This window comes from Orussus abietinus, unplaced genomic scaffold, assembly GCF_000612105.2.
Source record: "Orussus abietinus isolate OABI.00-Male unplaced genomic scaffold, Oabi_2.0 scaffold78, whole genome shotgun sequence".
Lineage (NCBI taxonomy): Eukaryota > Metazoa > Arthropoda > Insecta > Hymenoptera > Orussidae > Orussus > Orussus abietinus.
In genome coordinates this window covers 1-27,267 of record NW_019394353.1, presented here as the reverse complement: position 1 = coordinate 27,267, position 27,267 = coordinate 1, and the positions used below count along the sequence as shown (strand labels likewise).

Below are 27,267 nucleotides of genomic sequence, written 5' to 3'. Positions count from 1 at the left end.
GATTAATGCAAACTACCCTCGTATACATTATGTGCACTTGGTGCGAAACTCTGCCGACTTCTGATTGGTTTATCCTTGCGCAGGATGGCGTCGCCACCGTCGTCAAACGAGAGAAGAAGAAAGCTAAGGACCCTGAGAGGAGGAAAAGCATCATCCAGGCGGTCTCCGACTTCTTCAAGAAGAAGGACTCTTCTCCTTCCTCGACGTGCCAGAAGGACAAATTGTCCAGGTTTAGACTGACGCCTAAATCCAAGGATAAGGGAAAAGTAAGTAACTCCACGGTGTGATCAGAACTTTCCTTTCTTCCCCTACGCTAACAAAACCCCTTTTCTAAACTGTTACAGTTGTTTAGGTCGTATTCAGCTGGATCAGATGTAAGCAACAAAATTCGATAGTACGACAACCTTTAGTTGATTATCATTTTTCCCTAGCTGTTGCATCGATCCTTCCTATCGTACCGATGTTTTCATTTACAAAAGTTTCATAAACGAGAACTCTGACGGTAGTTTCAGATTAATAACAATGACGTAGAGTGTCTGAAAAGTGTGATTTCTTTCAGCTGGACAAGTCCAGTCCTTTGAAGTGTGATCGCAGGCCTAAAAGTGTCTGCGAAGGAATGCTCGCTGGAAGCTTCTTCAGCGAAAGTCCACCTCCTGTGCCTCCACCACCGTTGAACTACTCCATAGCAACTACTAATATATCAGGTAAATTGTTCTTTACGTAAGAGAGTCGAAAGAAAACTGTGGCGGAGGTTACATTCTCACCGAGCATGTCCTTTGCATGTTTCCTCACCAGATGACAGTCTTTCCGAAGAAGACTCAAGAGCTACAGCCCTCTCCGTTTCGCAAATGCACAAAACAACTGTAGCCGATGGGTCGTGCAATAGTATACACCGAAAGGCAAGAACAACCAGCCGATTAGGTAGACAAGCACAACTGAAAAGGTACTTCGACAAATTTTCATGTACATCGTAACCATGCCATCGAAGGATCATACTGAAATCGTTTCTTTCTACAGATTACGAATGGCTCAGGAAATCCAAAGGAAATTGGAGGAAACCGAGGTTAAACAACGAGAATTGGAGGTTAGGGGAGTCAGTGTCGAGAAGGCCCTTCGAGGCGAAGGAGGTACCACGATGTCTCTACATTAACAATTTTATACACTAATCAACCTGGCTTCGATAGGTTTGCAACAATTATTCCTCCTCCTGCTTGCAGACTGCTCAGACCGAGAAGAAGCTGATTTACTAGGCGAATGGTTCGACTTGATGAGAGAAAGAACCGAACTGCGTAGGTACGAGAAGGAGCTTCTAGTCCGTGCTAAGGAAGTCGAGCTGGAGGATCGTCACGAAAGATTGCAGCAACAACTGCGCGAACGACTAGCCGACGATGGTAAGTTCCCTTCGGCCTAACCCATAAAAAGAAGTCAACTTTATTAGCAAGCTTTAATTTCCCCGTATATACATTGGCGTTCATTTTTCCTTAATCTTTCAGACGACAAGAAGACCAGCGAGGACGTAAAGAAAGAGGGGGAGATCTTAACGGAAATGTTGGAAATTGTGGCGAAACGCGACTCGCTGATAGCGTTTCTGGAGGAGGAGCGACAAAGGTGGCGTAGACCCTCGTGCCCGACATTCGCTGCACCTGCACCTGCACCTGCACCTGCATTATCTACCTCCCAGACCGAAAATCCGCCACTCGAAGCCCAAGAGTCCCACATATCGTACACCTTCGCCTTCCTAGCCATCCTGCTTGCCTATCTAGCCTTCTTCCACCTTTCATCCTTTTATCGCGTCTCCCTATATCTCTCAGACCTGACTCCCACAATTGCCGCACGCACGCCTTAATAAACAAGCCTAATCTTCCAAGATGGCGTAAAACTGGCCTCGAAGAGACAAACTAATATTTTTTAAACGCTTCTTATGAGAATTGAAATTTCATGAGTGTCGGAACAGCTTCGTTGTTCATAAACAATTGACTCTTCAGATGCCACTTTCACATCGCCTTAAGCTTTAAATCCCACTGCACGTCATTCTCGACTACAGGCTCTCTCGCATTTTGAACGTTTATTTTCTTTCCCCTTGTTGGATTTCCTTTCTGTACACTGGGAGACATCAATGCCCTCCCAACCTGCACAGGCGATGTCATATCTGCATAGGAGGCATTCATGTCCACAGTGTACATGTTTTAACCTTTTTACATACACGCGAGGGAACCTGTGATTAGTTAAACGCAACGCATGCCTTTTGACATACACACCTCTTATCAGTAACGAATGAGATATATTTTACATGATCCTTGAAAAAAAAAAAAAACATGCACTGTATTTAGCTGTAAGGTGATTAGGATAAAATACATTTTTTTTCTTTCCAGAAAAAAAAAGAGTATGCCATTCGTTTCTCTAATTGTCGAGTTTCTCAATGTCATATATGTAAAGTCAAAATGTTTATGATACTTTTCCTTCAATTGGGTGTACCGAATCGTTTCAAACGTTTCCATGTGAACATGGAGGGTATAAGGAAGGTCCCTTAAGGGTTTCTTGTAACTGATCAGGTGAAATTCTTCATTCCAGGTACCGGGACGAAGACCGTGACTTTGAAGCTCAAATGCTCGCTAAGGGCCTAAGGTTAACCCCGATTAAGAAATCCGGCCCTAAGTACTCGGTCTAGTGTCCAGGAATTGCACCTCGGGCTCGGGAATTGACAATTCTAAGACTGGCTGTTACTTCGCATTACGTCACATAGGTGGCGAGCTGTGAAAAGCGCCGCCATATTAGACCACGTGACCGTCGAAGAAGTCCACGCCGCCAAGCTAAACTGAAAGAATTTCCAGGAATTAAAAGGCGACAGGGATTTCTCTATAGCTTCGAAATTGCCGGGTTTCATTACCTAATGAAATGGAAGCAAAGAGAATCGTGCGAATTTTAGGGAACCTATTAAATTGGGATTGGCCAGAGGAATTTGTTCAGTTCCTTTCAGAGTCCAGGAACGTGAAGTCGATTGCGACCGATCGTCCATATTGAACGTGTGATTTTTTTAGGAATTCTTTTTCTATGGATTTGAAGCTCGAACGAGCTACGACCGAACGCAAGGAATTTGATCGCGTTATTTTTGGGAATCGTGTATCGAGATGCCGCAATGGACGAGAACGGATCTAGTAGGATAAGGCGAGAGAAAATCCGACGTAGTGGATGCGATATTTTTTAAGAGCCGTTATTCCGATAAGTGAGCAAACGCGTGATATATATAATGTATATTCTTCGAGTCGATGAGGGGCGAGAATCTATTTTTACGCTCCCGGACAAAGGGGGACACCATTTTTGAAGTAGGTCTGTCGAGAGTGGGAAAGATTCTCTCGGAGTTTCCGCGGATCCCCCTATGGCTACTTCTTTGCATGGGGGCGTGGCTCCACCGACCAATGGGATCGCTCCATGTGGCCGGTGGTGGGGGAAAGTGGTATCCGATTCATACGAATCAATGACAATTCCGGCATATTGAGACGCAGACCTTTAGATACGACCTAACCGTAATTTAATTGAACATTGCCATTTTTTAAACAGACCGATTAACCCTCGAGGACTCTACTTCACGAGTTGTAATAATTACAGCGTAGAAATATTTTTACATGATGTGAAGACAGCCGTGAGGAAAGAAGACAACGGTGTTATAGAGAGAAATCTTAATCGATGAAATCTGTTAACCGATCCAGTGACACGATCAGAATGGGAAAAAAAATTCTTATCGTGTGAAAGTTCTGTTGCAATTAATTATGTAATACTGCCGCGTACAAGAAATTCGCTGTATCCGTCGTTGCATATAATTTCAACGTTCAGTCTACATATATATAAATATATGTTGTGTAAATCACCTGAGCGATGATTTTTAGATGATTCTATAATTTTCCTTCTCTTAGTGAGAACGTGACTGATATAGGTTTACTTATCAGTCGTATGTTCGTCGTAGAAGTAAATCAAGTGTGTACACACGAAGGTCCTAAATTATAACAGACTGCCTAATTTCCCCGTTATAACTTTGGGATTCAGTTAATAGGTGCGACTAGATCACTAGGATTTCCATTATTTTATATAACTTGTACATATTGTTCCCCCGTCGGTATACATCGCGAAGTCGCCAATGTAAAATTGACATTGCTGTAAAGCTTGTACAATAAAAAATCTCTCCGGAGAAGTTGCTCGAGCACTCCACGAAACCTTACCTAGTAAGTAAGAAAATAGTCTACGTTACCTAAGTTAACTTAACTTTTTTCTCTTCTCAGCCACTTCGGGTGGATTCCTTTGTTGTCCTGCGTTGGGGGAATTACTGACGTTAACCTCTTCCTCCTCAACTTCTAGACTGTTTAATCTGTGGCAAAGTTACCGTTCTTCATTTTATTTAATCATTAAGGTGAGGTGAAACCCTCTTCAAGTCAGTCAAATCGATGGAGTTTCACTTCGCATTAATGATCGGAGATAAAAAAATCACAGCTTACTCATCTTGTTCGAGGCTGTGCAACATTTGAAATCCTGCGTCGAGGCTCGGAGGGAATCCCATTTCAGGATCGGGAAGTTGCAAAGTTGGTACCTCTCTGTACACGTTTCCAAATTCGTCTAGCTCCTCGAATTGTAACTTACTAGCAGCCTCGTCTAACTCCATTCTACGGAGCATATTTTTCATTGTTACAAAATATGTATTTTGTAGTTTATAGAAAAAGATTATGCTATTTATTATTATACCATTTAAAAAATGAAAACTCACTTGCAGTTCGTGGCATTGAGCTCCATTAACCTCTGCTCTTCTGCCAGTTTTTCGACTCTAGTTTTCATGTTCTGCTCGAATTTTAAAACGTACTCTTGGTAATAGTCGTACAACGCAACAGCCCCCCCGATTCCAGACTCCACCAAAACCCTCTCCATGGGATCCTATCCCAAAATAAAAATACCATACAGGAAAAGTATTCTCGTAACAGTTAAGCTTTATCGCTTACAGGAAATCCGTGGTCTTCTCGTTCCGATGCCAGTTTCAACAGTAGAGTCATTCTCCTCAGAAAATGATTAGCAACATCGGTTAAGGTTTCTATGGCTATATCGGATGCTGATTCAAATCCAATATGTGCTAACAGAGTAATAACGGCATGCCTCAAAAATTTATGGGCAGTGGTAGGATGTAATTGCTGTATAACCATCGATCCTTTAAATTCCGTTCTGCTCGAGTACCATTAAACAGAAAAACAGTCAATACCTTATTTAAAACGTGTAACGTTTAATTACAAGGGAGAAAAATTGTCTGAAAAGCTTCGAACCTATCCGACTGCGAGGAAAAAATGTGAAATGGATTCCTCGTATCCATCTGGTCCAAACAAGTTGGCAACTCGATGGAACTTACACCTCCAAATAAAGAATCATCTTCCTAGTGAAATGATTAATTGTAAATCATAGCTTGGAGTCGATCGCTCGAATCTTAACTATAATATTAATTTATGAACTCGTAATACCAATCGATGCTACGATTAAAATATTTACCATCGTTCGCAACTGTTGGTGAAGATTAATCGTGTTCAACACATGAAGATTTCCCATTGGAAGCCTGCAATGTTTAACATTTTAATGGATAAAAAGGTTGAAGCGCAATAACTGTACGTTTAGTTACGAGTGGTTTGAATTACTGAATGTAATCGGGCTGTCCATCGACTTGATAATCGCAGTCAGTTCCATTTGACTCTTCCATGACTTGTCTCCAGACATTTTCGATTATATCTGGTGTAATTACTTCTTGTTTATGAGTCTCTCTCGCAGGTAATTCACCCCAATGAGAGCCGCTGCTTTTGTTCGTTTTCATCGTGCACCTAATTACTCCCTAAGGTTATGTCGAACACTTAACCAACAAAAAAATTATTTTATTTTTATCCATTCAAAACTAAATATATTAACATAATATCTTCGGTTCAACTAAACATAGGTTATGTCGCAAACTGTTCTGAATTACCAGAAGACTTTAAGTTACATTTTCAAAGTATTAAAGCGACTAGTGATTTCCTAGTAACATTAAAATTCTTATCTAATCCCCGTTCACAAATAGCACTACGTTTCCATCGTACTCCGAAATCCGGGATTTATCAATACATACAAAAAAAAATGGCGGAAGTTCAAACGATTAAAAGTAATACACCGAAAAAGGGCAATAAAAGGTTTAATGAACGTTTAACAAAAAAACCACTAGGTGAAAATAACTCGTATATTAGGAATATGCTTATTAAGATTTTTAATTATCAAGCCTTTTAGCTTCGATTACTTTCCGCGCCTTGTCCCGCAATTCCGCCCAAGAGTTTTCGGAAATCTCGTTTCTCTTTTCCAAAAGCGCCTCGAGGTCCGCGATAACTTTTTTAACGCGTTCATTAACATCCAAGCAGGCGTTCGATTTCGGGAAATTCTCAAGTCTCGGCATTTTCTCGAGCCTTTCCCCGCCGATTTTCCTGCACTGGTGTCTAGTGTCAACGGAAGAAAATTCCCTAGCCAACAGTCGGGCATAATTCTCCCCCGATCGGCAATTATCCGTAAACCCGTGAAATTGTTTATTGGACAAATAGAGGATAACAAAATCGCGAATCGAGGGATTTCTCGCGACTACGTCGGAGACTTTCACGATCAAGGTCTCGTTTTTACAAACCCGCGAAACTCGATCGAAGCTTTCCAGAGCTTCTTGTTTGACCCAAGGACAGGGGTCTGATAACAACTGATAATACAAGTCTGCGATTAAATCCGCCACCTTGCCCTCGCAATCCGTAAAACTCTCGAAATTGTCGCACAAATAGTGGGAGATCTTTATTTTCACGTTGCTCGGAGCATAGGAAGTCAACATTGTCATGGAGGTCAGAATCTGAAAGCAAAGGATCAACTAAAAGACGTTTATACCTCTCATAAGTTCATATGAAATCTCTCTACGATGAGAATTATACGAAATGAAACGTTCTAGCAGCATTCCTTTACAAGTTTGTTAAACTATTTCCAATATAATTATGTAATATTCCATTTCTATAGTATTCTAAATTGTTCAAACTAGATCCTGAAACTCTTCATCTTCGACTCTAAGCCTTCAAAATGCGTTAAATAACGTGTTAAGTCGGTTTCTTCTCGATATTCTACGAGTTTCCTCCTTACCGTGGAAAAGGCTTGACTCGTGCTATTTTTTGGTTTAGTGGAGTTTAACAAAGCAACAATTAATTCAGACTGAAGGTTCATTTGAGCCCCTTCGCTCTCTTCTAGTGTCTCTTCGATGCACTTCCAAATCTCCGAAAGCACTTCGATAGTCTTCTCCTCTTGGCAATTACCAACGACAGCTATTCTTTTCAAGTCTAAAATCTGTAAAACACGTTTACATGCAAGGATTATAAAGAAACCGAAGTAAACTAAATTTTCCCTCCGAGGTCTCATTTATCAACTGGGTGTACCGACTCGATTTAAACTTGAAAATATGAACATAAAAGCTACCCCCTCAGTTCAGGGAAAAGTTTTATAAACAATTGGCTCCTCAGATAGCGCTCTCACGTCCCAATTAATTGTTAATCATTAAATTACTCTTACAAGGCGATTCCAATTAAACACCGAAGGGTGTTGCCGGAAGTTCGACAAGCTCTGTGCAATGTCGCTCGAGGTGGGTTCCCACATATTTCTTTTCGCCACTTCCGGTAAGACTTTTGCCAAAGGCGCCCAAAATTCCGTGTCGCAATCCTGGAAATTCCGCATAAGCGGTAATTCCGAGCCTTCCGAAAGTAATCCATACAATTGGTTGATCAATTTCACTAAAATAAGGACCTCGAGGCTATTTTCAAGATGGCGTAACTTCCGGTAAATCTTCATCAAGTACCTCACGTGATCGAATCGCAATTCGGAGGAACTCACGCTGCAATGAACATTTTAAACAATTAATGTCTCAAATTTATTTTTTTTTTAATAACAATTGCTTTCATTATTTTCATTGTTTTACCTGCCGACAAAGCACCAGACATCCAAAGCCAAAAGCGAACTCCAAAGTTTTCCGCTCAACAATTGTTTCGACAATAACAATTCGATCGCGTTGAATTTCTCGGCTGGTAATTCGTAGATTAATAAACAAATTGGAATTACAGTAGCCTCGTAAATTGTTATGCTTTTTTGTTCTTCAACATTGTCTTCGCAATCGAAGATTCGCACTCTCCCCGCGCAAAGTTCCTCGTCCACTTGTTAAAAACAAAATAGCAACAATTAAAAAAAAAAATCAGAAATGTACTCCATTTAAACGTACTTGAATTTATTAATTATGCATCATTACGCCGGTAATAATCGGAGAAATTAATCTGTCGTCGAAGTTATATGATAAAGAAAATTTGTTGCAACTTTATACGCTAGAATGTAAATTTTAACTAACGTGCATTAATGTTGTTAAAGGCAATATTTATAATCTTAGCTCCCTCCATCCATCTATTGTATTCTCCTTTCGGCATTTTCCTCAATTTTTTCATCACGGCAATTGTTAATAGATGGTACCCGAGACTATTTTCAATTAACAATTGCTCGCTGTTTTTACAAAAGGCCTGCAAATAAAAATTTGCAATAATAATCGAGACGGTATCTCTTCTTTTCATATCACCTTAATAATTAATTAATTACAGACCTCCTCGAATAGAACATTCTTCGTAATTATATTCAAGAAAGTTATCACCTCGTTCCAGATGTACTTTGAGATCGCATCCACAACATGAACATTGACTCCGATTGATTTTAAACAAATTGGAGAACACCTAATTAAATTAATACATGACATCAATAATTACTAATAAGTGGAATTAATTTCTTTCCGATACTTCAATACAACCTGTACAATTCACTAGACGACTTGATGAAAATTAAAACCGTCTCCTCGTCCAAATGCTCGCTGTACACGGAATATAATTTATTTAACAATTTCAACAAAATCCCGGCGCACTTTATCGTCTTCTCCGTTTTCTGGTAACCAGAAACATCCTCGACGTTCTAAAAAAAACCCCAGAAAGCTCATGAAAAAACTCCCTAAACATTGAACACCGAAAATACGAAAAAAATGCCAAAAAATGTCAGAAAAGTCATGAAAACTTCATCGATGTGAAAAACTGTACGAAAATAATGAAAAACCATCCCAACGTCTCGAAACCGACCAAGGTTACCAAAACACATCGTTAATTGATGATAATTAACTGAAATAACCAAAGATTCGTACATTTACTTGACATGTCGATTGCAGACATGACGCGATGTTCGTTGCAATGGATTTAAAGTGCAGAGTTACGCAAAATGGCGATAACTTTTTTATATCCTCGCGATGGATTAACGAAAGCCTCCCAAATTCCTTCCAAACTTCAGCCAGAGTGTTCAAGTTGATCCCATTAATTGTTGAGGCAATTTCGCCAATTGTGTCAACCACTGGACATGAAAGAAAATTGCAACTAAGTACAATGAGAGCGTACAACTTTTCCACTCCACTATTTTCTGCTCATTAGGTGTTGAAATAACCCGAGGAAAATAAGGAACATCTTTATAAATAATTTAATTTATCTTTGTTCTCACCCTTTATCAATAATTCACTTTCTTTATGCACTTGGCAGTCGAATGTGATGATTTCGTTGATGACAATAAAAAAGAGCTTCACGAGGTCCCAGGTTTTTCGGAAAAATGCAATTAACGCCTCCGACTGTACTTTCGAGTCTCGGCTGTGAAATTAATAAAAATGCGCGATGAAAAATAAAAATTATTAATGAGAAAATTAAATTAATAAATTCCATGCGTAAGATTTAATGACAAATTTACTTGTCTCTGCATAACTCGAAGGAGCTTTTCAGAATTTCGAGGATGTTCACAGGAAGGGAATACGTTTTACTTGCAGATATCTTTCCGAGAGCTTTTACGTATTCCACGGATTTTTGGCAGAAATCCAAAATCGACTCGCATAGATTTAATTTCTCCTTCACGGCCTCCAAAGCGCCCTCGACAGCTTCAAGAAAGCTCGCTTTAATTCCTTCGATTACCTTCAATTGAAAATATGAAAGATATTTCCAATTGTGAAAGCCTCAATTTTTAATTTTTAAAAAATTCGGCAGAGTTCCGCGCCAAGTAGTAGTACATGCAAAGTATAGACACATGTATTACTATTTTAATTTAGTGTCGCAAGAATTCAGATCAATTACCTTAACGTAAGTTTGTCGAGCAGCGGGAAGTGCGATAGCGAGGAAATTTTCCTCCAAATTTTCCGGGCCAACCGGAAATAAGCATTCATCCTCAGAATTTCCACTTTCAGGTGAAAGTGATAAAATTAATATCTGAAGAGCCTCCACCCTGATACCAAAATCCGGATCTCCCAAAGCCTCGTATATTATTAATAAAATTAAGAAATAACAATGCAATTGTACCTAAAACTTCGATTCCAATGTAACCCTAAAAACACTAAAAAACTACACGCGAACAATAGTTTTTAAACAACTAGAAAAAATGATGTAAAGGATAACCATGCTTTACAAGAAGGAGATACACAAGAATTTGTTTATTATTTTTAGCAAAGGATATTTTTAACTCGGGTAAGATGCTTTCGATGTTCGTCCCATCCATGACGAGTGTTCAGATAACAAGTGCACTTATCTTCACCTAAATATAAATAAATAATCTGAACAAGACTGTGATTACCCAGTATTTAAAAGTTATTAAAATTAACAACGCTGCAGGAAAGGAAAACGACCTAGAGTGGAAGAAATAAAAAAAATTGAAATTTCACAGGCAGGACCTTCCATTAATGTTCCAAAGTTTGAAACGGTACACGTGGGACGTGAAAGTGGGATTTATCAGCAATGCTGGTTCATTGATAAAGGTGCAATTGTCTTTTTTTTTTTTTCTTCGGTGCCCCCGATTTATCTCGGGTCGTCCATTAATAATCCCCGATCAACTCCGAAATCCAGGTCGACGGGGGTAAAATTCTTGTCAAACTCGTATCCGAGCACGTGGTCGTTAATGCCGATCCGAGGTTCGGATAAGGTGTGCCAATTAAAGGTAGCCCTTAATAGGCATCCGGGCCATTACGAGGAGGCCAAGTCGAGTCGAAGTTGCCCCGTGCTCCGAAAGTTCCCATTTAAAGTTCGGCCCTCGCCCTCTCCTAGGGGCGATTTTGAGTGATCGGCGAGGGATGCCATGGCAACTCTAGACAACAACCTGTCAGATGATAGGCAAACTTTTGATCAATAACCGACTGGTGACTGCTGGAGTTGGTTTCGGTACACCCAACCCCCTTGGGGGTACTTTTAAGGCGAAGCGAAACACGAGAAATTCGACCGACGTCGGTCAAAATGATTCCTCTAGATACCTAAGTTACCGACGTTGGACTGTACGTCTGATATCAAAGTCTTCGATGCTTGCATATCGTAAACTTGGTTTACGCGATATACATGGAAAATCTTGAAATTAGCCTGGTCCATCGTAAAGTAGAAGTACAAAGAACCGCCGCATGGCGCTGACTCCCGGGCGTTAACCCTGAGGAGGAGGTTATATTGCTCGTGGAGGCGGCGAGGTTGATTATCCTCCGCTTATGTGGTAACTATGGATGCCTCGTGGTGGATGCGCGTGGAAGAGGGCATGGGATGGAGGTTAGGACGCCCAGACAGAAAGTCTCAGTCGTCGCTGGCGAGCGCCGGTGGCGCTCCCTCCGGTACCGCGGCGCCCTCTGTAACTATCTGGACCCTCTCTTCAGCGAAGTCGCGATCCACCCGAAGCCTCTTCCCCAAAGGCTGCTTTTCCTTCTTCGGAGCGGGAAAAAAAGTTAACAAAGAGATTCTTTATACCCCTGATGACCGAAGAATAAATACCCCAGGCCTGCGACAAGAGCAAAACATGATAAATATGAAAGGATGTCGCCAAGGGATGAGTTAAAAAATCGAAAAAAAAAATTCTTTCCGACGTTTCGTCAATCCCGAATAGAGATTGATCATGAGAATTAACATTTAGGGGCTATTTGGTTGTCGGGGAAAATGTCCAGCATGAGACGTCCTCCTGGGCCGGTCAGGCAATTGTCCTTGCCGGAGCCTCAGAGAAGACAGCAAGTGAGAAGACAACGATCGGCAGACAACGAGAGACCCCTGGGGATGTATTCCAACCCGATTCGAGGGAAGCACCCTGGAAAGGAAGCGGAAAGGCCTAAAGTACGAATCGCCTGGGGAGAGGACCACCACGTCGATGGAAGTCCGGTCGTGGCGACGACCGGGACAGCTTCTATCAGGACAAGGGCACCGACAACAAAGACCTCGAAGATGGTTGGGCGGCCAAACGTTGGAGAAAAGGCGACGATCCTTTATTCCCGACAGGAACTCGCGGAGAGACTAAGACAGGCTTGGAAGGATAGGGAGGAGAACAAGTCCAACATCGACATCTTCCTGGCCCACGATGTCCTGGAGGAGAGGAGCGAGTCCGAACTGCCCACCACAACGACAACGGGGATACCAGGATCAGGGAAGGGCTCGAAGGAGGAAAGACCTCCCGAGACAAGGATCGAATCCGAGGAAAACCAGGAGATCCGCACCCAGGACCTGGGGGACGGAGCAACCCCGAAGGAAAGGGATCGCTCGTCCTTTGGAGCTTCGGATGATGTCCTGGAGTCGGAAGCGAAAACGGGGGATAAGGTGGAATTAGATTTGGGGAGGAGAGATAAGGATAAGGGAGATGAGACTTCGAGGACGATGGGAGGGCACCAGGGTAGAGGTACCAAGGACCTCGGAGGAAAGGAGGATAAGGCGAGGAAGAAGAGGGAGCGATTCGCGACGGCGGAGAAGAGGGTCTCCTTTCGGGAGGACTTTACAAAGGACGAGGAAGAGGATCCACCAAAATGCCCACCACCGGTATCGGACCAGACCCCATCCCCAGGTCCCTACACCCCAACAACCGAACCCGAGGCTCAAGATAACGACAACGACCCAGCTCCTGCAACCAGAGCAGGGGACTCAGGGTGTCCCGAACCCGGGGAAGACCTGGCCAACCCCCCAAAGCCCCAGGAGGCGAAGAAGAGATCCTGCATCAGCATCAGCTGCACGGGGGAGATCAACGAGTGGCACCAGACGTCCCCGACGGTGAAGCCCCGGGTTCCGGAGAAGGACTTCTCCGAGGCCAGACTAAAACGAGCGAGTTATCACAGCAACGCGAACAAAGCCTTCAGCGCCCCGATAGTGGATAGGTCAGGAATCAAGGAACATCCCCATCAGCAGAGGACCCTGGCCACTAGGACAGGTTCGGCTCCTCCCCAGCGACGTTCCTTGAGCTCTGGACCATGCAGAACCCTGGTCAGCATCACGATAGACGCCCCGGCTATCAGCGGGCCCTTATCAGGGCCCAAAGATACGAGATCCCCGGACCCAAAGGAACAAGTTCCATCAGCAGCGCCGGTTAGGCCAGCAATTTCCCATCGGCCGATAAAATCAGCGACGTTGAAAAGGCGTGCTAAGACCGTGAAACGAAGACCCTCTACAGTCCACTGCAAAACCCCCTGCGAGGAGGCAAGAGACCCAGGAGGAGCTCGACCTAACAAAGGAACCCTGGACCCCAAAATCGCCGATGTCGTCACCATGGTATCCCTCGTAAGCTCGGCTGATAGTGATAGCGATATCGAACACTCACCGAGGGATGATAAGCTGATTCACGAGCTGAGGAACAAACTTCCCACGACGCCTATTATCAAGGGGAGTCCTGCTATCACTACCACGAGGAAGCCGGTTAAGTCGGGTAATGGACTTCTTTGGATTGATGTTAGGACATTGAAGAAAAAAAAAAAAAAAACAATATCGATACCACCGACATATCGGAAAACATCTCGTTGATCGATTATTTTCCACTATGCACGGTAATTACCATGGAAAATTCACCCAATTTTTTGCAACAATGATCTTGTAGTACGCTTTTTAATTTATGCACGCACATCATTGGGCATGAAAAAATTCCCTGGATTTTGCAACAATGATCTTGCTGTAGTAAGCTTTGTAACTGATGTATATAGATCATTTGGCGTGTACAATTCCCTCGTTAACTCGAGTGGTGGAAGTAGGGATCTTGAACGGAAGGATAAGTTCGTCGGGGTTAATTAATGGGCGTGTTTAGAGAGCGGCTTAACTACAAAGTCCCGATTGCAGGTGCGAGTTCGCCAGGTGGTAATTTCCAAATTCACCTGGCAATCTTTAAACTTTCATTCCGATTCCTGTAACTTTCGGTACCCCGATAACTACCTGAGAAGCTACACGTGATATTCGCGTTGCGAACCAATCGGCAAAACAGCCTAATTACATGATTACCGTGAATCTTCGTTAAAAAACGGGTTTCCGAACAAATCGATAAATCCTACAAGAAAAAAAAAAGTATCGGACCCTTAACCCTTTGGCTACTAAGAGCGCCTAAAGGCGCGCGACGTTTGGTCGAATATCGCCTGCACGGGCAGAGGAATTTCGCCCATACGTCGAGATGGCTCCGTGTACAAAGGGTTAATAGAAAAAGTCATTACACACTTCCAGGGAATTTAAAGTCCTTTCGGAAACAATTGTCGGCGGAAAAAAAAGAAATTAATAGAAACGCCTCGTGCGCAAGAAACGAGATAAACGAGAAAAACGTTAATTGCGGCCGCGCTCGGTAATTAGGGAATCTTATTAAATAGGCATGTACGAGGTCTTCGTTCCTGCTAATCTACCGTGATAATGGAATATCCAGTTGACGGAAGAGCAGTCGGGGGAATTCACCGAGATTCGTGCAAAGGGCCGTGAAGAGGCAGCGATAATTGACCGAGTTTAATTAGGAAAGACGCGACACGCGAGCATTGAATTCCGGGAGTAATCCTGAAAAGCGACTCGCGATTCTCCGATCTGCTAATCATTTATTATAAAAAGGTATTCCCCCTATCCTTACCGAGGGAGAGGTCCTCCCGAAAATATACGCCTGACTTTTTCGACGCCGCGCCAAGTACATTTTTCACGTCCCTCAAAGTTAAAGATAAAAAATTCCAAAAAATTATTAATCCTTTGTTTCATCGTGAAAATTATGAAGAATATAGCCAAATGAAAATCGCATCGACGTTAAAATTGCAGGAATTAATAAGGAAGCAATTAGCCTCGGCCTGGTTGTCTCGGAGGAAGTCAAGACAATCGGGAAAGCTGGCCGAACTTTAATACGTCGGTCTCATCGCGAGACAAAATCGATGACAGGGGATATGCCTGGCCTAGTTTTTAGTAAACGTTCCGTAAGCTCGCCAACACCGACGGGGTGCGATCGCACCCGGGTGTTCAGGGTGTGTTAGATTAAATTAGGAGGAAAGGTTCATAAACGAGACATCTTCCCACCACTTTCCCCGTAAAGATACTCGGTAGAGTTTCGCGCCAAATACACTTTCGAGGGAGAAACTCGTTCGCCTTAAGGGTAGAAACTTGCAGCTCGCGAGGTCGCGCGACCCATTACCCTGCTCCGGTTATTAATCGGCCCCGATCATCTCGAAATTGTCTTCGTGAGCGGTTCGACCCGGCAAATAATCGAAAGTGGATACAGTCGGTAGAAAATGGGCCATTGGCGATGCCATCGTGCCGTCTCGCCCTGGCAAGGACGCGTACTTGTCGCGACGCTCTACCACCCGCAACGGAAGACCTCGTCTCATAAACCTATGCACCAACCCAATACAAATGCGTGTTTTTTTTTTAACTAGGAAAACTAGTTACAAAAAAAAACGCACCGGACTTTTTTTATGTTGTCCTAAGTACGGATGTTTTTTTAGTCTCCTTCCAGCAGGACCTGCCCGACGAGGAGAAGGAGGATGAGAAGAAGAGCTCCATAGCGCGTTACACGGTGCTCTGTCGCGGAACCGGAAGTGCCCTCCCCACCCCGGAAGAGACCACCACGTGGCGAACGGAAGTGGCGCCACTTCCGGTCCCGGCGTCCTCCCCCGCGTTCGGGCACGGGGTAGACGCCGAGCCAGAGACCCCGGTGACCGACCGGGAGAAGAGATGTCTGGTGGTGCCGATCGGCGACGTCCGCGACAAGAAGCGGAAGCTCCTCAGGACACGCAGCGCCCCGGCACGGCAGAACACGGCGTTAGTATCGAGAGATGTCGCGCGAAATTGCATGCAACAATCGATGACACGCGAAAAAAAAAAAAAAGAGAAAAAAAAGCTGTCACGCAGAGCGAGCCCGGTAATATCCGGCGACAAGGTCTGGCCGTACACCGGGAGACATCGATGCCCTCCCATTCTGCACAGGCGATGCCGTATCTGCAGGCGTTATGCCTAATTCCCCAGAAAGTGGCCCCAGAATCGGGACCCGTGATCTAAGATTTTTTTTCCACTAGGAAAACTAGTTAGAAAAAAAAAAACGCAGGAACTTATAGACCAACCCGATACAACATATCGAAAGAAAAATGCGAGGCGAAGTCATCGATCAGCCTTGGGTCGCGAGCCAATCGCGATAGGATTCGTCGTATTATAATTTGCAATAATATTATATCGATGCGATCGCGAAGGTCGGCCCTCTCGAAGGGGCGAAATTCATTTTTCCCTTCCTCCCCGCCCTGGGGGAGTTATTTAATCGCTAGGGAAATGCACGGATAGCTCGCGATCGTAAAATTGATTTAAATCCCCCTCCGATTTATGATATCGTTCTAAATCCGAACAGTTAATGTATTCCGTCCTACCCGGGGTTGAAAACTGCCTTAAAGATACTTTAAGCAACAACGTATACAATCCCTTTCAGCATAACCTTAACATTGTAAAATTGTCTAGTAACTACATTCTAGTTACTAACAATAATTTGATTTGCTCGTCTCAAAGTGAGCGTCACCTTGGTTAGGAATAATTAAACGATTAGAAATTAAATTCACCTTTCCAGAGATCCAGCGACAAGTGACCGGAAGGAGTCCTCTCTCGAAAGCGACGGCGAAGCCGGAAGTGCGTCACCGGAAGCGCCACCACCCGAGGAGACGTCGAATGTTAAAGTTTGGTTTGGCAATATCTATTGGATAAGTAGTTAGTGGATAATTCTTTCCTATTCGATATCATACCATTAAACGTAACACAGGTAGACGGAGAACCTACGAGTCCAACGAGAAAGGCGGAACCGGAAATAATGGCGGTTTCCATAGAGCCGCAATTTCAAACGACGAAGGAGAAGGAATGCTGGCATCTCTACAGACGAATGTGCGACAAGGGGGTCTATGTCTCGTTCGACACAGTTTTGAGGTAAACTGGGAATAAAACCTCCACTTTAGAGGTTAAACGAAACCCCGAGATAATCAATCAATTCTGCTCCAATTTTTTTCAGAGGCATGCTCACTCCTACCGAGTATCGGTTACGTCAGAAGGAGCTGACCCAGAATTGTTGATAACATAATTGGTGTACACTCATCCAGGGTTTCCTAGCGAACCTACTGCCCTCTCCGGCCGCGCGGTGTACTAGCGGCGGGAGCAGCGCGAAATTTGAATCGCCCAGAGGGCTGAATGGATTTCCAAAATTGAAAAAAAATTTTTTCTAAAGAAAAAGAATTAATGAAAATTATTTACATATCATTGTGAAGTGTCCCTGGCCCACTTAACGTCTTTTTTCATTCATTATTTTTCTTTATAAACATTTATTTTCTTTAGGAAATCCATTCTGTCCCTTGGGCGATTCTAATTCCGCGTGCATAAACACGACTGCACTCAATCCACACGATTCGTCAGCTTTTTCGACTCAACCAGAAAGTCCCTAAAACAATGATTTCATCGTTTACACATTTTAGATTACTTTTGTAAAGCGTCACGTGTGTGCTCAATAAAAAAAAACCTGAAATGTTGGTCGTTAAGCGTTCTTTTCCCTAGTGTATTTAATTTACCCAGCCCTGTTCATTTATCTTCGCGTTGGTACTTTATTACGCCTAGTTATTTCTGGGGAATTTATTTTTCTGGAGCTTCCCTAAGCGGCCGGAAGACGGCGCGAGAGCACGATATGAAAATTCGCCCAAAATCGACCGCAATTCACTTGGAAATTTCTCTGCAGCGTTTACATTTCAAGTTGTTTTATATGTCACGGTTTGTATGCACTATTCATGACAGTACATGATACAGTACATAATACCGTACATATATCACAGTGGTCGTCACAAAAAAGCAACCGATACCTATAATTATGAGTCATAAACCGACATGCAATTTTCTGTGACGCTGTTCCCTGCTATTACAATTAATGCCAATGACACCGATGTTCTTTTATACATCTAGTTAATGTTAAACAAAGCTGTCGATTAAGCTACGTCTCTTATTGAACCTATCGAACAACTGTGATACACTTGGAAAAGTCTACGAGAAGATAAGGCACATGAGAAGCAACGCATCGCCGAGGACCTAAGTAAATAATCACACTTGGAGCCAACACATGTAGAAGAGTGGTCGACGGAATATTTTACATCGTGAAAATGACACATCGCTGCTAAAGTTCCCTTTGGAATGCTCCGAATGGCTTGTAATTGTACAATGACGCTGTATGATATTACTCTACAATGTTCTGCTGCTGCCACGACGTAACGTCGATGATGTCTCTGCCCAAAAAATATGGAAACAAAGTTAACGTGGATTTCAAAGCTCGTCTGGAGCATAAATTGTACCTGGTACGTTAAACCCTAGCAACGCACGTCACAGCGGAATATTTAACGGCGCACACTTTTAAATCTCTATCTTGATTACTTTCCAGGCAAGGGAAAATCCTGAGCCGGTATTTGATGTTTCAGAGTGTGCTTTGAAACAAGTACCCTGCGGTATCTACTCTCTCTGTAAAGTATTCAGGAAGAGAGTATTATCGATGCACTCGAATAATTTGAGTTCCCTCTCAGGCGGAGGTGCCTTGAGCGATCTTTCGCTCCTCACTGTGTTAGACCTTCGTAGCAATGTTTTTACAAATTTGCCACCCGAAATAGCTCATCTATCCTCGCTTCAGGTATCGATTTAATTTCTCTTCCCCTAATATGTACTTCGTTCAATCGCATCACATACATCAAGAAATTCTATCGACAGGAGCTGTATCTACAGGAGAATAATATAAAAAAGCTGCCGAGTGAAATAGGCTGCCTAGCTAATTTATCTATCCTGAACGTATCGAAGAACAATTTGAAAAGCTTACCGGAGGAACTGGGAAACTTGTGTCGACTGACGATGTTGGATATTAGTTACAACAGGTTATTACAGAAATTACCAAAGTCCCTAGGTCGTGCTCAGCGACTGAAGCAAATCAAACTGGACGGCTTGTTAATTTCTTATCCACCAGCGGATGTCCTCATCGGAGGAACCATCATTATCGTAGCCTTTCTAGCGAATGAGTGTGGCATCGACTACTCTCCGGAGAGTTTCACCTCATCGAGGGATTTAGGATCCAGGGATCTCGACACGACGTATCGCAACAAAGACAACGATCTTCAGGTTTACCATCCAAAGATGCACCACAATCACTCTCCAAACACGCTTCGTATTGTTAATAATTTTGATTTGAATTTCTAGGCCACGCTAACGAAGCTAGAAACTATAAAGGCATGTGGGTGTTCCTTTCGTTTTATTTTCCGCGCTTTCTTGCCACACGTTAATTCACAAATCTACAGTATATAATTTACACATCGTTACAGAATCATTTGCTTCTACGTACAAGCTTTAATGTGTTGTCGATGCATTTTTGTTTATCTTCGCTGCAAGCTGCGATCACTAGGATTGATTCCTTAAATATAATTATAACCTCACAAAGCGTTATTATTAAACAGACTTTTATTCCATCGTTAGGAACAACGACAAAGTGCACTGCTGGAGGTTGAGAAGAATATCAGGCAACAAAAGGAATACGAACTCGAGGTGCAATCCATGCACAAAGTCAACAAAGAGAAGGTAACGACACTTTGATACGTAATAACAATTTGTGATTGTTAATCGAGAGACTCAAATTTGAGAGAATTTTTAATCGTTCAGCTTTTAGAAGACCTGGCTCAACAGCAAGTACAACTGGAGCAAGAAATTGAGAAAGTTCAGCAGGAGAGAGAGAACAACCGTGTTCGACTACTATCTTACATATACAACGGTAGGATGTCCAGAAAATTATTTAAAAGAAAAAAAAAATTAGAGCAACTGTGTAATGTACATTGTATAATACATATTTCTTTTAAATCCATGTATAGCTGAAAAGGATGCCGACAAGGTGATAAAAGAATTCCTGAGAGGCAGCGAAGAAGAACGACAGAGTCAAGCCGAACTGGTCAAGAGAGAGAAACGAGAAGAGATGCAATTGTTGTCGGCATGTCACTCCGAACAATTTATGCTGCGTACTAAAGACACCCTCGGTAAGTAGTTGAGATGTCCAGTGTAATGACATCGACACGCTAACAATAAATTATTTCAGCTGCGATGGAACGGTTACTGGAAGAAGAGTTACTGACAGAAAGGAAGCTCGAAGAGTACACCAAATTCAGAGACTGCACCGCACAATCTTTGCTCAGCTTGTAAGTAACAACTGATCTTACTTTTCCTTCCTCCTATCGGTCACTATTTAAAATATCTAAATAAATCAGAAGCAGCGTCATTAACCTTAAAACTTCACATCTTGAGTACGTTACGATAGCAAACCTAAAGTGGATAGAGTGATCGGGTTGTTCCATAACTCCGAAAAAAAATCTTAAAAAATCTTTCTTGGGACCCTCGGTGGAGGAAGTGGACTAATTTGTTGCATCGATCAAGTGTTCATTAATTTTCCCATACAGGGAAGTGACGAGTAACGATTATTTAAAGCAAATAGTGCAAAATCAAGAGAAATACCGCCAAGACCTAGTCGATAAATTGCGGAAAGACGAGGCCTTGCAGAAAGCCGCAGTCGCAGCTTTATTGGAAAGGAGCGATGCAAGGTCCTGGAGCATAGTGCAACAAGTTAATTTAGTGCAATCGCAATTAGCGGCACTGACTATCATCGAGCTCGAGCGAAGAAAATTAGAAATCAACCAACAGCTTGTGAGGGAATTTCCGACATCAATCTCCTACCAAATACAACAATACATTAACATCAGTGATTTTTTTACAGAACGACATTGCTGATAGAAGAGTGACATTAAGCGCCATTCTGGTCAATCTCTTGGACCAACAAGAAAAACGAAGACAAGAGCTTCTAGACACTATTAAACAAATTGAGCAACAACGAGACGTTAATGTAGCCAAAATTAATAATCCATACATAATGCTGATCATATATTTTGGGACAATGTTGATTTATTTCACAGCGACTTCCATATCGTCTTAAGAATTGCTTACGTCAAGTGCCCCAAAATATATGAGTGATATTATATATTCTTTTGTATTGTTAATTGTGTTAATTATTGTATTGCTTTTAAGAGCGCAAGGAGAGACAGTCTGTTCTGGCTGATGCAGTACCAGTCGTTGATGGAGGCAAGACCGCAAGGTCTTTTGGAAACCCTCGAGCCAACTTTGGTCCGACATGTAGCAATAGCAGGAGCCTTACATTGTTTGCCATTTCTATCAACATTGCCCTCATTGTTACCGAACCTCGGACACGAACAATTGATCGCCGTAAGTAAGGACATACAAGCCTAAATTTTTAACAATTTCAAGCTTCGATGCAACAGTAGGTATTGTTTAAACAAAGTTCAGGGGTTTGGAATGACAGCGATGGTTGTTTCAGATTGGAATAAACAGTGAGAGCGATCGAGCCGCCATTATAATGGCAGTGGAGAATTATTTAATGGAGAAGAAATTGGTCTCCGAAGAAGCTACAACCTCGACTCTCCCTTCTGCTCCTCCGAGGGAACCCTCCACCTTTTTGGAAACACCTTCGGCACCTCCTGCGGAACCTTCCACCAGCTACAAAGCAGACGAAGGAGAAACCAACATCAATGCAGCTGAGTGCGTCGTTTGTATGGATGTACAGGTAATATTTCTTTCCCTTGTACATACACAAGATTTAAACAATCTCAGAATTACTAAAAAAAAATATCCTGTTTGCAACAAACTTAAAAAAGCTGCATCGATGAATTTTCCTATCGCCTCCCTTATGCCTGTTAATTTAACATTAATGCCATTTGTTACAGTGCCAGGTGATATTTCTTCCGTGCGGGCATTTATGTTGCTGTTCAAATTGCGCAAACATGATAACAACGGAGTGTCCGATGTGTCGGAGTTTGATAAGTCGGAAAATCCGAGTTCTGACGCCGTGAAAGGATTTACCGAAAATGAATCGCACACGATATCAAAACGTTGCCTTGAGCTGATAAACAGTTAACTAACTGCTAATTAGTTTAAGGCTAGCCACGTATTCTTTAACGCAAAAGGATATTTACAGTCGGACAAAACAGTATCACTAAAATAGTATTGTTTTCCAAACGAAGACTGTAGGGGGAAAGAAGTGAATTAACCTCACTTCTCTCCGTCGAAGAAATATTGATGATAAAATTCAACCTAACCATCGGATTGCTTACGAAGTGGAATATTTTATAGCGAACAATGCTATCGACAGGTTATCAAGAAGAAGTAGATTTTGCATGTTTACCCTTAGCTATTTTTAAACGAACCTCTGTACTGCGACAAGCTACGACAAGTTGATTTCTACATCGGATAAGTGTGTCCGATTGGCTTTGGAGTAAGATTTAGCCTTTAGCTTGAGAATTTCGCGTGGAAGGGGGGATTTAGTTGCCTTCTTTGAACTTTTGAGCTGTGATATGAGGGATCGTATGGTGTCTTGTCGATTGGAATGAGGATCAAAGCTTTCCTTAGGTGCGCCACATGGCTGAATATTTTCTACAAGGCTACATTCCACCCTGATTGAATTTAGAATTATAGCTCTCTGCAAGCTTTCCGTTATACAGACTGGAGTAATATTAATTCCTTGATATATTCAGCCACGTAAGGAATATTATTAGATAGTCTCGACATGTACATAAATCAGTGTCGGAGTTATCAAAATTACACGTGCCATGTCCACCGAGTGCTAGACGAAGTGGATCCTACGATGAACACCCTTACGACAAGAATATTGCACACCGATGTTACACTCCAAGATTTTTTATAAGATTGTAATAATCTTAGTTATAATACATTCGGGATATTGAAATAAAAAACCTTGCTACGCAAGTCTTAAGTGTGAGAACATCTGACTTTTCGTAACATACGGATAAATCATTAATCCAGTGAAATTAGGATAAGTTTGAATGCATTGAAATATCTAGATCACTAGTCGACACAATTGTAATCGACTTTTTATATATGCACCGTTACAAATTTGAGATTGCAATGTGCACTTATATGATGCGTTGTGCTCACTCTCGCTGGCAACTTTACGAGGTGGTGCGACCGAGGCGTTTTATTAAAATTGTTATCTGCATTTTGTAACGCGCTAATCGTTAAGAACATGGTAATGTTAGATTTGATAAAAGCCTGTTCATCCGAACAAAAGAACAACATTCACAGAATAAAGTTACACGATACGTAGCTCCATTATGTGAACATCTAGAGTAACGTAGAACAATGAAGTTGTATTGAAATAATCATGTCGATTGCGTTGCTTCCAACACAAGAAAAATGTACCATTGAAATATACGTTGTTCTTTACAACTACTGTACGCTGACTGATTATCACTATGCTGCGTCCTTTAAGATGTTATGAAAATATCAATATATACATATACACAAATGGCAATGTTTTAAACAAATTGGTCCATCCAGTTCGGAGAAAAGTTTCATAAACGATTGACCTCGATATATAAATATATATGAGGTCAATTGTTTTTATGTTCAGTCTCGTACAGAGTATGTATTTTAACAAACGCTTTTATGAATACCATGCTCTTACAATTTATTTCGTTAATAGAAACTGCTTGGAGTACAAAAATATCTTATACGACATTTGTATAAATATTACATTACATTAGATACATGAAGCTTAATAACAAAAGAAATTTTAAGACTGCTTTTGTCCGTCGTGAATTTATCTTTTATGTTTCATGGGATCAAATAACAAAATTCTATTCCAAAGTAAATTTTGAGGATATCAGGAAAGATATATAAACGAAAATCAGGCAATGACGTGATAAAGCTATTTAGGAGGATATTGAGGTTTGTCAAATAATAAAAATGAGAATTTGAGTAAAGACTAATTCTAAGACTCTGTAACATTATTCACAAAAAAAGAAAAATCCCATCAGGACAAAAGCTAGTTTGAAATCGGAGTTCAAACGAATAGACTATTACCCATTAAGTCAGGATAATTTATTAAAGCTACTCGTCTTCTGTCCCATCCACCCCGTCGTCCTCGTCTTTTTTCTGCTGTTTCCTCTTTGTCGTCGCGTCTTTTTTCTCTTTCTGTGTTTTCTTGAAATTCTCCAGCGCCTCCTGCAGCGGCTCAATGAACTGATCAAAGTCAATATCCTCCATAGCTTGTATCACGTCGGCGCTGCTAATAGTCTTACGATTTGCCTTTTTGGCGACCGAGTTAGCAGACGAAGTTAGGTAAAGAATGAAAATGAAAGCAGCTTTCGTAACGGCAGCCCGTGCTTCCTTCCCAACCGTAACGCCACTAGGCAAAGCTTCCTTGATAATCCTCGTAACGACGGCGTTAGGAAGATTCAAGTCTTCCATTTTTTCTGCCATCTGACGTTATTAAACTTTAAGTTAATATTCTAATCCCGGCAAGTCTTTACCGAATACAAATAGCAGCATCAAATACTATTCCAAACATCCGAACATTAATAAACATATTAATCCATTAACCGCCAACTACGAGACACCTCATAATAATATGTATTAACATAACCACAAAATTTCCCTGGCAGGGAATAAATAATACCATATAAAAACCGCATTATTTCATTGAAGTACATAAATCAATTTAAATCGAACTAATCCAAAGCATATGTCGAATTAAAATGTTGGGAATAGTTTTGAGGTTATAGAGCAAAGTTGCACTTTGCAACTAAACAGTAACGAGACAGTGGTCCGCACTTACGTTTTCATTAACAAAGTATGTTGAATAAGATGTCGAGGTTTTTCACGGCTAGCAGCTCTTAAGAATAATCGGGAACAATGAGAATTATTAATTCCAAGTTCACAGATTTCCCGCCATATAAAACACGGAAAGCATTTCTGCTTATTCTTCTCGACAAGCTCGGTTCACAATCCTCATTACGAAATTCAACAACTTAAGATTGATTTTCATTCGATACGTTTACACCGTCTGCTTTACACCGGTTTTAACACTATGTTTCTATCGTACACTATTACTTTTAATATCTTTCCCAACAAGATGAACAAGCTATGCAGAGATAGACATAAAAGAAAATAAATAAATTGGAGCCTGGTCCACCTAAACCTGGAAAGGGACACAAGAAGAAAATGCGAAACAGGACAGAAAAAAATCCAGGAAGTCGGAGATTAGACGGCGAATAAGTTGCTAAAAGTTAGGAATATTAATGGGACTTTTTCTTATAATTAATTTTAATTAATGAGACTTCTATTAATTACTTTTAATTAATGGAACTGTTAAATTGACTGAACTGGTATTCTGCAAATTACTAAGTATGGAAAAATTCATTTAAATGAAGAGTAGGGAAGATGTGTTCAAAATGATTGTTCGCCGTCTCTTCCCCGTCAATCCTGATAAAATACGTATAAAAATATAGGAGGGACAACGTGGCCAAATAAGTGATGATTGTCCGTTCGAAAGAACGGAAGACCATCGTAGTTGCCCTCTTCTTAAGGGGCCGCTTCGGCATATAGCCTCTTCGACTCTTGCAGTCTCTTCGGGCAGAGCCCCCTACGTCTCGAACGCTTGGCAGTCTCCTGATTTGTCGGATTAATAAAAGAAAAAAAAAAATCACTCCGCGAGAAGATCTAAAAGCTAGCAAAACGACGACCTGCGATCCGAGGATGCGCAGTCCGAGCGTATTGCACATTTACTCGATCCCCAAGCGCGGTCTAATTAATTTCAGTGCTGAAAGAAAATTTGTACAACCGCGGATATATAACAGGGTGGACATCCTCCGCGCTTTCGGAAGCGCGGACGATGGAAAATTATCCCAGGTTCGGGATCTCCTCCCAAACCCCCAGGATGAGATCCCGCCCTGGCCCTGCCTGCTTACAACTAGACATTCACTCAAGACAACTGACCTACCTCCCTAGCTATATTTAAAAAAAAAAACACATTCGTTCCAACACATTCACTCCACGATTCTCTCTCATACCGCCCGGGGACAAAAAGCCTAAACTAGGGACAGCATCCCGGGATGCCTCCGACCCCCGAGCTCAGTTCTCACTCTCATACGTTCCGATTGCCATCGCCGGTTGAATGAAAGAAAAATTGTAACTTTTTTACGGAATCGAAAGGCGGATGGCAATTGGAGGAATTCGCGATGTTACGGTTTACCGCATCTCCTGGCCCCGACCCGCTCGACCCGCTCCTGGAGGAGTCGAAGGGTGGAGGCCAACAAAGAACGCGGCCACAATAAAAGGCACCTACCGTTGTAGAGGCTGAAAGAATCCTACTCCGATTAACTTATATATCGTTGAAACGGGCTACTGACTCTACTCTATATCAGAATTTCGAAAATAGCTGAAAACCCTGAAACGTTCCCCTCGTCGAGGCGGCGGCTCTAAATCGATCAGGTACATCGAAGTACCACCTCGACTCGAGGTCGGCTCCTCGCGAATCCTCCTCCCAAGTCTTTTTAAAATCATTCGAAATAATATCGCGAAACCGATGGCCCCGAAGTCGGAGGGTCGTCCGACTTCCCGGCGCATGATAAATAAACGCGAATCGTAATTTACCGCGGACCCAGGAGAAAGCTATTCCTACTCTAAGTCACAACATAAGAAATAAACAATGCTTACGCGGCCACTCGCGAGTCGGCGAGAAATCTCATCCCGTCCACTCGCGGTCCCTCAAACAAAGCGTAACATACAACCGATCCCCGTGCCGGTACGGACCTTTCGTCCCGCGGCATGAGGGGATCGGAGGCAGAAAATGTTGAGACTTACCATCGATTCCGTCTTTTTCTGGCGGTACTCCCCCAGGAGATCCCTCCGCAGAGACCTGGGGTTTCTGGCCTCCTCACCATCTGCCTCCATTCGAAGGTGGCTCTGGCTGCATTTCATGTTTGTGTCCTCTTCTTCTGCTTTCGTTGCTTTCTCTGCATTCACTGCTTTCGTTGCTTTCGCTGCTTTCTCTGCATTCGCTGCATTCGCTGCATCCGCATCCGATTCCTCTTCCTCT

At 42.2% G+C, this 27,267-nt stretch overlaps 6 protein-coding genes across 12 annotated transcripts in view; 3 read left to right on the top strand and 3 right to left on the bottom strand.

Moving 5' to 3' along the window:
* LOC105703509 (F-actin-monooxygenase Mical) overlaps positions 1–4,181 on the top strand; it is a 26,972-nt gene extending 22,791 nt beyond the window's left edge. For all 4 annotated transcript variants that reach the window (XM_012431956.2, XM_012431955.2, XM_012431953.2 and 1 more), the window contains 8 exons: positions 84–266; positions 345–374; positions 560–704; positions 796–943; positions 1,018–1,127; positions 1,218–1,391; positions 1,494–1,608; positions 2,572–4,181. In XM_012431956.2, the coding sequence (XP_012287379.1) occupies positions 84–266; positions 345–374; positions 560–704; positions 796–943; positions 1,018–1,127; positions 1,218–1,391; positions 1,494–1,608; positions 2,572–2,668 (1,002 nt within the window). In that variant the 3' untranslated portion in view covers positions 2,669–4,181. The remainder of the gene's footprint in view (positions 1–83; positions 267–344; positions 375–559; positions 705–795; positions 944–1,017; positions 1,128–1,217; positions 1,392–1,493; positions 1,609–2,571) is intronic.
* On the bottom strand, positions 2,687–6,003 carry LOC105703513 (STAGA complex 65 subunit gamma-like). Of its 2 annotated transcripts, XM_012431962.2 has the most exons (8): positions 5,661–6,003; positions 5,518–5,581; positions 5,298–5,404; positions 4,983–5,199; positions 4,754–4,917; positions 4,488–4,652; positions 4,244–4,360; positions 2,687–2,815 (listed from the first exon to the last, which is right to left on the bottom strand). In XM_012431962.2, exons 1-7 carry the CDS (start codon positions 5,831–5,833, stop codon positions 4,249–4,251), a joined length of 1,002 nt encoding a protein of 333 aa, XP_012287385.1. In that variant the 5' UTR covers positions 5,834–6,003; the 3' UTR covers positions 2,687–2,815; positions 4,244–4,248. The 2 variants fall into 2 exon arrangements, with proteins under 2 accessions (XP_012287385.1, XP_012287384.1); XM_012431961.2 differs by lacking the exon at positions 2,687–2,815 and having other exon boundaries at positions 4,060–4,360; positions 5,661–5,996.
* Positions 5,871–25,533, bottom strand: LOC105703510 (uncharacterized protein C1orf112-like). 2 transcript variants are annotated; one of them, XM_012431957.1, is made up of 13 exons: positions 25,006–25,533; positions 10,567–10,644; positions 10,191–10,370; positions 9,814–10,031; positions 9,574–9,716; positions 9,227–9,429; positions 8,846–9,003; positions 8,645–8,771; positions 8,399–8,564; positions 7,979–8,210; positions 7,576–7,894; positions 7,153–7,353; positions 5,871–6,871 (listed from the first exon to the last, which is right to left on the bottom strand). In XM_012431957.1, the coding sequence occupies exons 2-13, from the start codon at positions 10,606–10,608 to the stop codon at positions 6,257–6,259; spliced, it is 2,604 nt and encodes an 867-aa protein (XP_012287380.1). In that variant the 5' UTR covers positions 10,609–10,644; positions 25,006–25,533; the 3' UTR covers positions 5,871–6,256. The 2 variants fall into 2 exon arrangements, with proteins under 2 accessions (XP_012287380.1, XP_012287381.1); XM_012431958.1 differs by lacking the exon at positions 25,006–25,533 and adding an exon at positions 16,877–16,992.
* LOC105703463 (serine/arginine repetitive matrix protein 1) lies at positions 12,015–17,377 on the top strand. Its single transcript, XM_012431882.1, has 5 exons — positions 12,015–13,755; positions 15,779–16,094; positions 16,885–16,990; positions 17,074–17,234; positions 17,317–17,377. The coding sequence occupies exons 1-5, from the start codon at positions 12,015–12,017 to the stop codon at positions 17,375–17,377; spliced, it is 2,385 nt and encodes a 794-aa protein (XP_012287305.1).
* On the top strand, positions 17,966–23,619 carry LOC105703512 (E3 ubiquitin-protein ligase LRSAM1). 2 transcript variants are annotated; one of them, XM_012431959.2, is made up of 13 exons: positions 17,967–18,637; positions 18,721–18,963; positions 19,041–19,442; positions 19,521–19,550; positions 19,794–19,895; positions 19,977–20,085; positions 20,183–20,344; positions 20,404–20,503; positions 20,762–21,005; positions 21,076–21,201; positions 21,384–21,578; positions 21,691–21,936; positions 22,097–23,619. In XM_012431959.2, exons 1-13 carry the CDS (start codon positions 18,530–18,532, stop codon positions 22,220–22,222), a joined length of 2,193 nt encoding a protein of 730 aa, XP_012287382.1. In that variant the 5' UTR covers positions 17,967–18,529; the 3' UTR covers positions 22,223–23,619. The 2 variants fall into 2 exon arrangements, with proteins under 2 accessions (XP_012287383.1, XP_012287382.1); XM_012431960.2 differs by lacking the exon at positions 19,521–19,550 and having other exon boundaries at positions 17,966–18,637.
* On the bottom strand, positions 24,279–27,149 carry LOC105703462 (DNA polymerase epsilon subunit 3). The gene is made up of 2 exons (XM_012431881.1): positions 27,033–27,149; positions 24,279–24,650 (listed from the first exon to the last, which is right to left on the bottom strand). The coding sequence occupies exons 1-2, from the start codon at positions 27,147–27,149 to the stop codon at positions 24,279–24,281; spliced, it is 489 nt and encodes a 162-aa protein (XP_012287304.1).
* Positions 27,150–27,267: the final 118 nt, after the last annotated feature.

Excerpts from the sequence above, each read along its gene's own strand:
- LOC105703512 (XM_012431959.2), top strand. The coding sequence starts at position 18,530 with ATGTTCTGCTGCTGCCACGACGTAACGTCGATGATGTCTCTGCCCAAA. Across the intron at positions 20,086-20,182 it reads ACTATCTTACATATACAACG|CTGAAAAGGATGCCGACAAG; the intron begins GTAGGATGTCCA and ends ATCCATGTATAG. Across the intron at positions 21,579-21,690 it reads GACACGAACAATTGATCGCC|ATTGGAATAAACAGTGAGAG; the intron begins GTAAGTAAGGAC and ends TGGTTGTTTCAG.
- LOC105703462 (XM_012431881.1), bottom strand. The coding sequence starts at position 27,149 with ATGAAATGCAGCCAGAGCCACCTTCGAATGGAGGCAGATGGTGAGGAG. Across the intron at positions 24,651-27,032 it reads AGAAAAAGACGGAATCGATG|ATGGCAGAAAAAATGGAAGA; the intron begins GTAAGTCTCAAC and ends TAATAACGTCAG.
- LOC105703463 (XM_012431882.1), top strand. The coding sequence starts at position 12,015 with ATGTCCAGCATGAGACGTCCTCCTGGGCCGGTCAGGCAATTGTCCTTG. Across the intron at positions 13,756-15,778 it reads GAGGAAGCCGGTTAAGTCGG|TCTCCTTCCAGCAGGACCTG; the intron begins GTAATGGACTTC and ends ATGTTTTTTTAG. Across the intron at positions 16,991-17,073 it reads AGGAGACGTCGAATGTTAAA|GTAGACGGAGAACCTACGAG; the intron begins GTTTGGTTTGGC and ends AACGTAACACAG.
- LOC105703513 (XM_012431962.2), bottom strand. The coding sequence starts at position 5,833 with ATGAAAACGAACAAAAGCAGCGGCTCTCATTGGGGTGAATTACCTGCG. Across the intron at positions 5,405-5,517 it reads ACCAACAGTTGCGAACGATG|GAAGATGATTCTTTATTTGG; the intron begins GTAAATATTTTA and ends TCATTTCACTAG. Across the intron at positions 4,361-4,487 it reads CACAGCCTCGAACAAGATGA|ATTAAACAGTCTAGAAGTTG; the intron begins GTAAGCTGTGAT and ends ACTTTGCCACAG.
- LOC105703510 (XM_012431957.1), bottom strand. The coding sequence starts at position 10,608 with ATGGATGGGACGAACATCGAAAGCATCTTACCCGAGTTAAAA. Across the intron at positions 8,772-8,845 it reads TCGTCTAGTGAATTGTACAG|GTGTTCTCCAATTTGTTTAA; the intron begins GTTGTATTGAAG and ends TAATTTAATTAG. Across the intron at positions 7,354-7,575 it reads TGTTTAATTGGAATCGCCTT|ATTTTAGACTTGAAAAGAAT; the intron begins GTAAGAGTAATT and ends CGTGTTTTACAG.